Source organism: Syngnathoides biaculeatus, chromosome 9, assembly GCF_019802595.1.
Source record: "Syngnathoides biaculeatus isolate LvHL_M chromosome 9, ASM1980259v1, whole genome shotgun sequence".
NCBI classification, from domain to species: Eukaryota; Metazoa; Chordata; class Actinopteri; order Syngnathiformes; family Syngnathidae; genus Syngnathoides; species Syngnathoides biaculeatus.
In genome coordinates, this window is record NC_084648.1 from 5,880,141 (window position 1) to 5,893,967 (window position 13,827).

Below are 13,827 nucleotides of genomic sequence, written 5' to 3' on the forward strand. Positions count from 1 at the left end.
GGGAAAAGAAAACAAAATACCTTACTCTGTGCATATATTAGACCGATAATAAATAAATACGTAAATAGATAAATAAATAAATAGCACCAGACCTTTTAATAATATAGGCAAAAATATTCCTCAAAAAGTTGAGCATCGTTTGAATTTGACAAATTCCAGTCTCTCATTTCAATTCCAGTTTTTATAGAGGGCTGGGTCAAAAAAGGTTTGCATGGTTTAAATAAAGGGTCTCCAAATTAAGAATAGCTTCATTTAGCAGCATAGACAAAAATGAATATTTGACTTGAGGTTCTTTACAACCAGTAAGAATATCAAACCTATTAACTGAAAGGCAACGTGTGTGAACTTTGAGGCCTCATCATACTTTCGCGGGCAGCGACTACTCTAACATCACTGCAGCTATCCTGCGTGTACTTTATACTCGAGCGCAACGCACGTGCGCATTTTTTAAAATGTTCTGCAGTTCTTCTCAAAGTCAGAAATGTCACGACAGGTAATACTGACGACAACACCACAGGCTGGAGTGTCCTCAGCACTTCTTAGTCATTTCCAGTAGCCATTTTTCCTTTCTATAACCGGGAACAAATCAACAACAATGGTGACCATAGAAGAGTATCTGGCTGAACAAATGGACCTAAATGACCAGATGATGCGCTTAATTATGCAGCAAAATTGATGAAGGAGGTGACGGCATTGGCGGTATGTGGAGCAGGAAGGAATGGTGATTACACCATCACAGTATGTGACTCAAACAGACCAATCACGAGAGATGAAAACAGTTTCTTGCTTATTAACGATAGCATCACTTTTCCGCAATCTCGTTTTAAGATGTCCAAACTTTTACAACACAAATTTATACATAATCTGCGTGACCAAAGATGCAATTTTATGTGACTCTCTTTGAATATAACACATTGTAATAACATCAAGTACTTCAGGGCCTGTCGCAAACTGAGCAATGTGACTTTAGTGTGCACGTGTTTATTTTTCTGTGTTTACGTCTGAAATGTATTTTCTGACAAATAGCTGTCTGTTGTTGTACTCGTGCAGCTTCAACTACCAGAGACAAATTCCTTGTGTGTATTTGACATACTTGGCAAATAAAGATTACTGTATTCTGATTCTGAACATGGCTGGACAATCATGAGAAAATTACAGTCAGCAACTCACAGCACACACCTGGCGATTGACCCTCGCACACAAACGATGCAATAGAAAAACTGCAAACACGAGCGTTCTCATCGGGGAAAGAACAGAAAATTTATTTAATTTATACACTTCAGTGTTACTGTTCTGAAATAGGGCCAGAGTGAGGATACTGAACTGCTGCACAAGTGTGGAGTGAGATGGGCCTGCTTGTGTTTGGACTTGGACAGATAACTTATATCTACATTAATATGTGAAATTGAGTCATTTTAATGATGGGTTTTTTGTAAATCTACATCCACTCAACAGTAACTTTCTTTATAATTCTTCTGCCACCTCTGGTCCCTTTTAAATAATACCAAGAAATCACATTATGTGCACTTTAAAAACCTTTATTTGACAGATATTACTGCATATATATCATAACAAGGCTGACTAGTTCACACAACACTTCTAGTAATCAAAAAAAATAAATCAACCACTTAATGTAATCCTTAGTTGCAGCCCTACTTTATGGACCTCCCCACCCGATCCACCTCTGCAGTGGACTCGAGCAACGATGAACAACGCCACCGCAGCCACCATATTTAGATGATATGCGGATCAGTTCTAACTAACAAAAGACTCCCCGACAGTATGTATCACAGTATGTAGCGTACTCAGGAGGACCCATGCCGGGCGAAGTAACTGGCCGGTGGGGCGGAGAGCTCCTTTCCCCTCCCGAGCCACCTCCGCGGTGACGACGAACAACGCCACCTGCGGCCACGAGCAACGACGACGAACAACAACGCTGCTCGCGGCCACGAGCGACAACAAACAATACCACCCGCGGCCGTGCACATCACACATTTAGTACCCCTGATTTACGTACTTTAAGTTATTGTGACGTGGATCTTTTGTTACTTCTGAGAGGATTACGTCGTCATAAACTATTATTTTTCTAAAAGCGCTACACACTTCTACCTGTCATTTGGAACCCACAAAGCTCTCATCCTTTGCACCTGTGCAATCCATTTTTCATGATGAGCTGGGTTTTTTGGAAACGCGTGAAGACTGAATCCATCCTCCCGAGTGTTCAACCAATAAGCAATACAATGAGACAGCATTTTGGCTAACACACAGGAAAAAAAAACAGATACTTTTGTGCCGGTAAAAGAGGTATAAACACACAAAACCGCCAGTGTGGGCTTCTGGAAAAAAAGTCACTTCCTGCTTCTTCTCCAAAAAGAATTCCTCGAGAGGATTTTCATGGCAGGAGATACAAAAACCCATATACGATAACATCATGACATGTGGTGAAAAAAACGGATGGGTCCATTCCAGCTGCCTTTTTTTTTTTTTTTTAATTAAAAACATACTAAAAAACATGCCACACATGTCGGTAGAGCTTTAAGGCCTAATGTACGCGGTTCCAAATCAAACTTAACCACTGTAACATTTCAGAATAGGACGGATGACGACTGCTTATTGCTATAAGTTTAACATTCAAAGATTCCACACAACATTTAGCTTGTGGATTCTCTTACAGAAATAAGGTGTTTTAGCCCTGATATCCATTGATGACATGAATGAGTTAATCACAAGTAGTGGACACCCAAGCTGACATGATGCTCAACCATTATGATTAGCATTCACTGTGCAAATAAATACAACAGCAGGCAACAATGAACATTGTGGACCAAGAAGAAAGAATATTTGGGAAACCAAACTGGCTAAACCCCACCTCTGAATTATAATGGTTGTGAATGGGTGCATTCAAATTCACTTATTAGTGGTTTAGAATTACTTGGCCGTTAACAAGTTTAACTAGATGATGTGGTAAGAGAGGAAAGGGCATCTGGAGAAGCTCACCATCCAACGGTGTGTCTATTATGGGATGACGTGAACGTGGCTCCTAACCACCGTGGCAAAAATTATTCTCCTTTTAAATTCACTGGCTCATACTAGAATAATCTCCTTTGATGTGACAAAGACTTGTTTGCACATACAAGACAAGTTTGAAAAAAAAATAAAAAAATGGAAGTGAATCTCAACCTGTTATCTTTTTATTGTAAAAATGTGGGTCATTACAATTAGTTTTTAAAAATACCATAGCTTACAGTAAGACAAAAAGAAAAAAAAAGGTCAACAAACTAAAAAATACCCAACTGTATAGCAGCCAAGGAAATGTAAGCCAGTATATATAGTCATATTTCACATAGGGCACCTTATACCTGGCGACTGTTCCCAATCGTGAATACAAGTTCCATAAGACGACAAACGAAATTGAAGACAAAGGTAGCCATGGGAAAGCCCTATTCACAATCACAGTGCAGGAGTCACATTTATTAACTTGGCAATTACAGCCAAAAAGAAGTTAAGCCAGTGACTTTTTATATTATGCATTACAGTAACATTACCAGCGTGCTGTTTGGGCTAACTTCAAAATAAAAGGCAAACAAAGCATTGATATCAACGTACTATTTGTTCGACTGATTTTGAAGTTGGACATTGCAGCATGTTACACTAATCAACAATTGATGTGCCGGCCGGCCTAACAGTCTTTTGTGTATAAAAAGACAACTTATTGCACTGTTATTCATTAATGTAGAATAGCTTGCAGCTTAGCTCACGAAATCTTCCAAGTAGCTTGCCCAACACTGACTAGAATCATGGTCTCTCTCTCTCTCTCTCTCAAAGTTACTAAATCTACATGAAAATCACCATAGTCAAATTCACTCAAGCGGAAAAAAATGAAAATTTCACTACTGCAGAAACATTTACAATGAAAAGAAAAGCACAGTATCTTTTTAACTTCTGCTTATTTCCATTTAGGTCCTCTTCCACTGCCACACATTTGAGGGATAGGACCAAACCACACAAAAACAGATGCACACACACCCTATTGTCATACATTCCACAGAAAGATTTAACATGTCATATCCTGTCTCAGATGTTGGAATCTGACCTGATAAGGGTGTCATTCCCTTTTTCCCCTATGACAACCCTAACACTTATTTCTTTAGGGATCCTACAGTTTCTCTGTTCAAAGTATGATGGAGAAAAAAAAGACCAGTGGCTAAGGCTTACAAAATGTGGAAGGAATTTGATAGAAAGCACCAGTATATTATACTGAAAGCAAAAAAGTATCATCGTTATAAAACCTGACGGTAGCTGCTGTCAACGTCATGTATATTTGTGGAAGAAAGCCAAACCATTCACGGCCCAAGATCACATATCAGGTATGTCCTCATGCTGTTCTAACATTTGTTGTCACACTTAAAAAATAAATAAATAAAGTTAACTTAAGAGCAGAGAGGAGAGCAAGAACAGCCTCTTGTGCTGCAGTGCTACAAATATACACATCCCACCACTAACATTCTTGTGGTAGGAAGTTTCTTAGACGCAATATAAATGGCTTTAGCCATTTAAAAGAAGCACTATTGGATATTAATTATTATGCTTTTCGTAGCAAGCCAAATGGCTTGAGCTGGACACAGACCACAAACCTAATTACCGACTGTACACAAAATCTACCATAGAAGCACTGCAGATGTCTATTGCATACTAGAAAATGGACATTGAGGGAACAAGTTTAAACATCCAACTGAATGTCATTCTTAACTTGTATTCCTCCCCATTCCAGATAACACGGGAACAGGGGCAGTGTGTACGATCACACACAGCATAGGTCAAGCCATGATAAAATGCTGTCGTGGCTTGGCAAAGTGCTCCGCTGATGCAGCTTCATTTGAATTGTCATACTGAGATTTGGCCTACGTCCATTTCACGTGTTGGTGTTGGCACACATCCCACCACTACTGCCTTTGCCATCCTTGTTTCAACCTATGTTCTCCCTCCCCCACCCTGTGGTCAACCAGCATGGCTGTGCCACTGTGCAGACATGCAAACACACCTATCCACTTTTTACATAGATTGACGCTGTGGAAGTCCACAAGGTAAGCTGGGTGATTATCCACATTACAGAAAATGCCACAATCACCAATACAATATTGAACAGCAAGTTTTTTTTTTCTCTCTTACACCCATATGAAAAATGTATATATTTCCGTTATTGCGAATTACAAGTACATACATATGGACATGAATTCACAAATGCACAGAATGAACAGCTAAAACACAAAATGAATGTAGATCAGCAGCATGTATATTTGGGCACCACTGCACCAATAAAGAGGTGCTCTTCTCTTGTAAAAATGAACATGTTAAAGTCTGTCAAGCTTAAAGATAACTTAAAGTTTATAAGCTTAAAAATATCATTTTTCTCACGTTTAGTCTGTCTTTGGCTCGAAGAACAATGAGCCCTAAGTTTGTGACACCACATTACAGCGGGTGAGCAAGCAATAACTTTGTAGTTCATGTGTGATAAAACAGTGACAGCGCCTAAGCCAATTCATTTCGGGTATCAATGCAAGCATTTGTCCTTGATAGTGGCCCAAAGCAAAACAATTGCACCAAAGAAATTAGCAACAAGGACAAGTCAGTAGAGCAAAAGAATCAGTCATCAGTGGAGTTTTACAGCACCAAGAACAAAACTGCACATTAGGGGAGAAACTGGTTCAATACGACATATAGCATAGCTTTTATAATATCATCATCGTTGTACAACAATTATGTACTTCTTACATTTGAAACTAAGCAACAACAAAAAAAAAAACTTTTTCATGATAGCATCAAAAAGTTTACCCGTTTCCTCTCTTACCATTGGAATGCAACTTTGTTAATACTATCACAATAAAACTAATTTTCCACAGATTAAGAAGAATATCTGCGGTGATTATTGTTATACAACCCATCTGTGTGTGTGTTACTGCAGCATGTGTAGAAATCCATTATTTGAAAGTAAATGCCACTCGTGAGCTAATGCTGACTCTAGCAAGGCCACCAATAGAGGGTTTTCCATTGGCCGTTAGCACTGAGATCACGATTTCTAAAATCGATTGGATCTTCCATTTAAACACACAATGTGTGTCATTTCTTGCATGTTATGTTGAACACACAGTGTCTGTATGTCATTTTCAGTTGTTTATAAGAGTACGAAAAATACCCCTGAAAATTTTAACATAAAATGGGGAGGCCTGGTGGACAACCAGTTAGCACATTTGTCATTTTTCCCCAAACGGCAGAATAACGAGTAGATAGGAAGTAGCACTAGCAGATGTGAAACTGTCAAATTCAGATGAAAGATTGAGCAGACCAAGTAAAGTTTAACAGTAAATTAAAGACAACCTTTTGCCACTTTTCTTAAAAAATATTTTGAAATGCTTGATGATTACTGATAAAAAGCTATGTAACAAATATTTACTGGAATGAGATGTACCTGCCCAGATGAACCTACATTCACATTAAAAACAGTCACGCGGCATGTGAGACATTTTGAAATTATATTACAAATAAATCATCCCACTGAATTCAGGAAAGTACACATTCAGTTAATCTAATACTGTGGACAGTGGTACTTACTCCACTTACTAGTACATGTTCTTGGTTGCTTGACAAATGGATAACATAGCTGTCCCCACCCCATTTATTATTTTTACACAATTTAAAAGTAGAGAAAATAGCATGCGAACAAATCCACAAGCGCTCCTGAAATCTCAAAATGTCTGCAAAAGTGTTGTAAAACTACCTTGTTTTACAGAAGATATGTGGCACTAATACTGAAAGGCTGTATGCTTTAAGAGAATAACTGTTAGATACATTTGAGTATGCTTGTTCTGATAAAATTGATCGCTCCAGTGCTAATGCAAACGGAAGCCACATGAGCTATGATGGTATGTTTGCATGCAGATTTATCCAATACAAAGGTTGGCTCATTTTACTCGTATTCGCCAGTGTTGGAGAGTAATTACATGTAACAATATTCAAGGTAACTAGAAAACTTCTCTCATTGTAATCCATTACATTGCTGGGAGAATGTGTAATTGAATCACAGTTGCTTTTGGAAATGTCAATTATTTGTTTTTAATTCTGATTTTTTTTTTCCAAAAATCACATTTTCCTTCTAAAGCCAATCCTTCTGATTGGTTCTCTCTGGTTATGTTCCATTCTGCCATAGTCTCAAACATGATACAATTTACCCAAAATGACCTCAAAGTGCCTTTTGTGGTCCGATCTATTTGACAGATTTTCAAAAGGTTATCGTAACATTTTTGAACACCTAGAAGAACACTGACTTTTGAGCACCATCTTCCATACTTCTCAACTTTTTTTTTTTTTATTGAATCGTTCAGAAAACTACTAACTTGTGCAATTTTTCAGCAATGTTCACCATCTCACAGCCTTCAAAAGGACCGCACTTTTCTTGGCATGGCTCATCAGAAGTTTACCTCCTGCTGGGAGCGCGAAATGACGTAATCACTATTCAAATAAAAACACTGCAACCGTTGGGAGGAAGAGAGGAAAGCAGATAACCTGGGACAGTAGACAGACAGAGGAAGAGGAGGAGGAGCGAGAAGAAAACGGCAGCTTGTGAGTGTGACACACCCATGGTTTTCGCTATGAAAGGCCGTCATTACCAGGGCTCACAAATGATAGCCCTGCCTAAAACATCAGGCTGAGCAGCAGACTTCAGGCCCCAGAGACTACACGGCTGAGATTGACTTGCAACCCTCTGACATAAATGGGACACTGCGGAGTATCTGAACAAAGGACTTGTTCATACCTGCTCCAAATTTCATGACAGTTGGGTTCCAGCAGGTAAAATCAGTAACACCTGAAGGCGAGTGAGGCCAACCCGAGGCGTGTCCTTGCCACACTGAGCGAAACTAACCAATGAACTTGACTCCTGTGCACATAGTAGTGTATGTTCTGCATTTATTTGAAAGAAGTACTCCACTACTGATGCACTTATTACCCAATTGGCTAGAATCCAGTATCCCTTCAAATCCCAGTGTAAATTGAGAAGCTGAAAGCCTTAAAAAAAAAAAAAAAAAAAAAAAAAAGACACTGAATAATGAAACGAATGAAGCCTGTTATCTTACCACACCCCACACGTTCAGACCAACACAACAGGTTCTCAGGTTGCTTTTGCCACAAACACTCCTGCACACACCTTGAACGATAACATTTTTAAAAGTCCAACCACAAACCGTGAAAGCGTCCAGCGCCGACGTTCGCCAAACATCAGTGAGTCTTTGGGGAAAAAGTCACCATGACATTTTCTCAACTAATAAGGCAACCGAGACTGGACTTTGATCGCTAACTTCAAGCTCACTGACTGTGCTGCGAGCTGGTCGGTCACTTCCGTATCCTTGTGCCAATTCTTTTACCCATTATCTGTTCAAAATCTGTCCAAATTGGCACAAGCCTGTTCAAAGTAGCCATGTATCAATGTGTCAAATGAAAACGAAACATTATACATTCACGTCGTAAATCTCACAAATTCAACTCATAATGGTAACAAGTCATACGGAACTTGAGGTGAGAGTAAGGTTGCCATTAAAATATTCTACACAAGCGCATATCCATCGCTTTGAGCCACGCGTAATTTCAGTGACACAAAATATTAATAGTTGTCACGCTAACTAAACTTTTACGGTAAGGGTCGCTTTAGCTGCTGGAGCTAGCATGCTAACGTTACGTTTCAACAAAAACAACGTCGCGAGTTTAAAAGACGTTTTTTTTTCCCAACGCAGAAAAAAACATTCCAAGAGGGTTAACCGGACACATGTCACACCAAGAAAGAGCATTACCGTTTGCTGGGAGTGTTAGGCTTGTTTTTCAAACTCCATTAAGTGTTGGCGATGCGGTTTCAGGCCTAGCCAAGCCAACTGCACACACACACACACACACACAGTCCAGAATCTAGACCCGTAGTCTCGTAGAACAAACGACCACGGACAAAAAAAGAAAAAAAAAGAGGAGAAAAATAACGGTGCGGTCAAGCAACTGCTTTGAAAACACAACAAATAAAAGTGCTCACCGGCGCGACAGCATTCGAAATGAGAACAGCGAAAACACCCACCAGTGCAATTTCCTCTGTGGCAGGCTTGTTGTTCACTTGGCTGAAGGCTGAAGGCTGAGGGCTCTTCCTACATTGCTGGGGAGAGCAGGGGGGGCTGAGCTTCACCGAAAGGAAGACAACACGGATTTACGGATAGATTTTCAACAATATTTCTGTATTTTCTATATACTGAAGATACGCATTAGGGCAACACGTTCATAACTTGCTGGCGGCTGTTGTTAAAGGTATTTGGATTACCTTCCATCTTCTAGGAAAAGGACTTCTCATATCAGCGTCCCAAATTCGGGAAAAAAATAGAATCTACATTGTCAGTAGTTGATTGTTGCCCCACTTTTATACGAATTACAGTACTAGACTTTTGTTTAGGAAATATAGTACTGTACAGTTCCAACCATTGTAATGTGACGCTGAAGATGTTCCTGTAGTGTCCCCGTGTGGCACCACTGAAAAAAAAACGTCAAAAGCTACCTGTTGAGGAAAAGGCCTAAATTGATGGAAAGCCTTCTTAACATTTAAAATTTAAAGTTTTACCAGCTGATCCACCGTGCCACCCTGTTTCCATTCATCCATTTTCTTTGCTGCTTATCCTCACGAGGGTCACGGGAAGTGCTGGAACCTATCCCAGGTGTCAACGGGCAGGAGGCCCTGTACACCCTGAACTGGTCGCCAGCCAATCGCAAGGCACATAGAGACAAACAGCCACACTCACAATCACACCTAGGGGCAATTTAGAGAGTTCAAATAATGTTCCATGTTTTTGGGATGTGGAAGGAAATCAGAGTGCCTGGAGAAAACCCATGCAGGCACGGGAAGAACACGCAAACTCCACACAGGCGGGTCTGGGATTGAACCCGGCACCTCAGAACTGTGAAACTGTGCCGCCTGTTTCCATTCATTTAAAAATAATAATAATAATAATGTAACATTTTTTCAAGACCCCTGCCATTAATAGAGCCTAAGATCAGATATGTCATCTCCATCTCTATCTACAGTATGTCTATCAAATATCTATCTACTAAATATTTACCTTTTTCTTGTGTAACCTGGTCCACGTGCATGCTTTGATGTACTCTGTACAGTATGTACAAACGTGACACTGAAACATACTGTACATAGAAAGTCTGACAAACTCAAATATGAATGAAATACATCACAGATTCTCTGTAAACTTGTGACCAATTTGGGTCAGATATTTTAAACGCTAAATAAAAATCAAATTGATTTTTGCGAAATGAAAAGTTGATAGTTTTTCTCTTTGCTACATTTCTCAAATTATCCTCAAGCTTTATATAACAGTAGCCTAAAGGTATTTTACCAAAGAAATTGTGCAAAATATCATGGATCATCTGCAAAAGCCAGTTTGTTGCTCAAAATCCCAAGTTCACCCCTCAAAAGTAAATACAGTATTTGTGTCAAGGATCATCTCAGTGCCATAATGAAATGTCCTAGTGTCCAGATAAGAGAGTCAAATTACTTAATCATCTTATCAATATAATAGTGTAGTCTGGAGGGATCTTCTGATATAAACCGTATCTCAAGTTTTCATGATAGTTATGTTCAAAGTTGAGCTAAACATTTCTGTACTTGGGAAATTGATCGGAAGAGACCCGACATCATTTACCTTTAAACTTTTACTCTTCCCACTGTAATTTGTTGATTGGCCATCTCACTGCAACCCATAAAAGGAAAATACACCAGTGCATAGCACACAGAAAAAAGCCAAAAAAAAGAAAAAAAAAAAGAATAGAAATGTAAACATAGGACAATCTTTAATGAGGTGCAAAACTATAGCTCTATCAACTTAGCTATATACTGTAAGAGAACCAACAGCTCTCGGTATAACAAGATGAAACGGGATAAATGGATTAAATGAATTATTAAGGTCAGCATAACCAAAATGGATTTGAAAAAGATGCAAAGTTCTTGCATTACATCTATTTCAATTGTGGAAGTGATCATTTTGTCAGCGTTGACAAATATAAGGAAAACATTCTAAAACATATGAGACAAGTTCATACAAATGAGCAGAAGTACTAAAGTACTAAATTATCGCAGCACTGTCTTAACAGTATTACTCATACATCACATGGTCATGTTCATTCCCTGACGCAAAAGGTTGTACAATGTACATCAGAAGTTTCAGCAGCTAAAATAAGTTTTTCACATAACCATTTTCTCACAAAATACATTTCCAAAGGTGGTACTGAAAATAAAATGAAAAATAAAATTGAATGTGAAAATTAAAATCTATCAATCAAATAGCAATCCAACCCCATGGCAGTGCAAATGAAAAATGGGAAAAATTCCATTGTAATTGATGTCCAACAAAAAGGTCTTGTTGTCATGGGGAGATCAAGAAATCTCAAGATGGGTACGAGCAAAGAGCCGTCTCAGTTCAATTGCAAAGAATAACGACGGCATTTGTTACAGACGTATACTAATGTAGTCATTTAAGGTTCTGATTTTTCCAGTGAGCAAGGTTGGGGCCATAACACATTAATGGAAAGTCAATCATAAAAATAATGGCGGGGTTGTTAAGTGAACATTTCAGCTGTAGATCCACCATCCCACAACAAATGCCGCTGAAATCAGTGGACAATTCCAGAAGCCTTTTGAGAGCTGGAGGAAATTTTTTTTTAATAAAACATACTTAAAACCATGCAAGTTTCCATTGTGTTGTAGTGCTCCCATTTTCTACATTTGCTAGAGGTCATCATTTTGAAACAAATGGCTGACTCCCTGGATCAGGCTATAACATTTTAGCCTCGTTATTGACCAGGTTTGCAACCACGCACGTCTTCAGATCCGGCCTGACATAATTTGTCAGGAACAACCAACCTCCTTGGAAAAAAAAAAAAATCAGCGCTCAACAATTTTGAGTGAGAGAATCCAGGCCTTAAAAATGCTGGTCATCCTCAAAAACCCTCCATTTTTGATGAATTCAAACAATTCCGCAAGGAAGAGTGGAAAAAAAAAAATCTCCAGTGAGGATGGCCCAAACCATTATTACATTTCAGGGGCCATTACATTTTCCACACAGGACCAGGTATCCCCCCCCCCCCCCCGTTTAGTTTATATTTGATATACTTTATATCTGACTGATGATCTTCAAGTGTAGAAAGCTATGCAAAATTATAAAAATTTGAAATGGAAGCCATAACGTCTTTTCACAGCAATGCTTGTTGTAATGAGGTAGCGATACATTTGTATGGGTTCAGTCGAAATGACCCTGTGTGCCGCGAAAAAGGAAAGAAAAAAAATGACTAACACTCGTAGAAGGTTTAGAGCGTGAATTGACAGAACACCAGCATAACGTTTACGTATAAACGTTAGTACTAGAACTACTGATTTATCTAGCTTGCTACATAATGTTATGTTGCCTGCTTGTTAGCGGTATTTATAAGCGTGTGAATATAACAAACTCTCCTTGAACAATTGGTAACAATTGTATCTGGTAGCTTTGACACAATGCCGAATGACGGGATGCGGTGGTATCAAGTGTCATGTTGCCAGTGCTCTGACCGAGACATGAAAGGATGTTATTATAGTCTGATATAGTCCAATCATGAGAGACCAAATTTGTCTTGCAAGGTCATCCAGGCATGAGACTGATGTTCAGGTCGTAGTCTACTCTGTTGGCATTGGTTGGACTCCCACCTCTTGAATTTCTTCTGTGGATCAACAAAGGATCTTATATACTGAAGTAATTTAGGTTTTTTTTTCTGTAATTAAAAGGAAATCCCAAGTATTTTTAACCCTATAAATTGGTGAGTTACTTTTTACTGACCCTGCAGATGCCATCTTGACGAGCATATCTTTTCAACAGGGCACAAGCATGAGTAAAGTTTACATTTACATAAGGGGTTTAAGCATGAGGATTAAAGGGGAAATCCACTGGTTTGTATTAACAATGTATCTAATAGGTCACGTAATATGTACTCTATTTTGACAATGTGATGTTAAATCCTCTCATTTAATAGTGTTTTGAGAAGATTTTTTAATCGAGATTTTACGAATTTTCAGGGGCGCTGCCGTTTTCGCGAGTCACATGACCTACGTGCGCGGATGTGACGTCTAACGTGCCGCCACAAAGGCTTGATTACATGGGACACCATTTATGTCCAGCGCTGATTTCTCGGATGTATCCTCATCTGATGAAGAAATAGCAGTATCGGTTGATCAGGAAGACGGAGGAATACTTCCTTACACAGCCGTGAGCGGCTCAGCTGGCCGGTAAGACTGAGGAATATTCCATACACAACCGTGAGCGGCTCGGCCGCTCGGTTGATCGGGAAGACAGAGGAATACTCCCATACACGGTCATGAGCGGCACAGCCGTGAGCGGGTCGGCCACTCGGGAAGACTGAGGAATACTTCCATACACAGCCGTGAGCGGCTCGGCTGCTCTGTTGATCGGGAAGAGGGAGGAATACTTCCATACACACCCGTGAGCGGCTCGGCTGCTCCGTTGATCGGGAAGACGGAGGAATACTTCCATAGACACCCAAGGGCGTGCCGCTCGCTCACGGCTGTCTATGGAAATATCCCTCCGTCTTTCTGATCAACAGATACTGCTATTTCTTCATAAGATGAGGAGAAATCAGCGGTGGGCATAAATGGCATCCCATGTAATCGAGCCTTTGTTGCGGCACGTAACACGTCACATCCGCGCACGTAGGTCATGTGACTTGCAAAAATGGCAGTGCCCCTGAAAA

General features: G+C 39.6%; 1 protein-coding gene across 17 annotated transcripts in view; it reads right to left on the reverse strand.

The window, feature by feature from the left end:
• ctnnd1 (catenin (cadherin-associated protein), delta 1) overlaps positions 1-9,719 on the reverse strand; it is a 36,778-nt gene extending 27,059 nt beyond the window's left edge. For 2 of the 17 annotated variants that reach the window (XM_061828793.1, XM_061828792.1), the window contains exons 1-3: positions 9,644-9,704; positions 9,505-9,555; positions 9,071-9,187 (exon numbers count right to left, since the gene is read on the reverse strand). In XM_061828793.1, coding sequence (XP_061684777.1) covers positions 9,071-9,187; positions 9,505-9,555; positions 9,644-9,682 — 207 coding nt within the window. In that variant the 5' untranslated portion in view covers positions 9,683-9,704. Of the gene's footprint in view, positions 1-7,810; positions 7,833-8,237; positions 8,403-8,840; positions 9,044-9,070; positions 9,297-9,349; positions 9,556-9,643 lie in introns of those variants that run through there. The other 15 variants (XM_061828804.1, XM_061828798.1, XM_061828795.1 and 12 more) reach the window with 14 other exon arrangements.
• Positions 9,720-13,827: the final 4,108 nt, after the last annotated feature.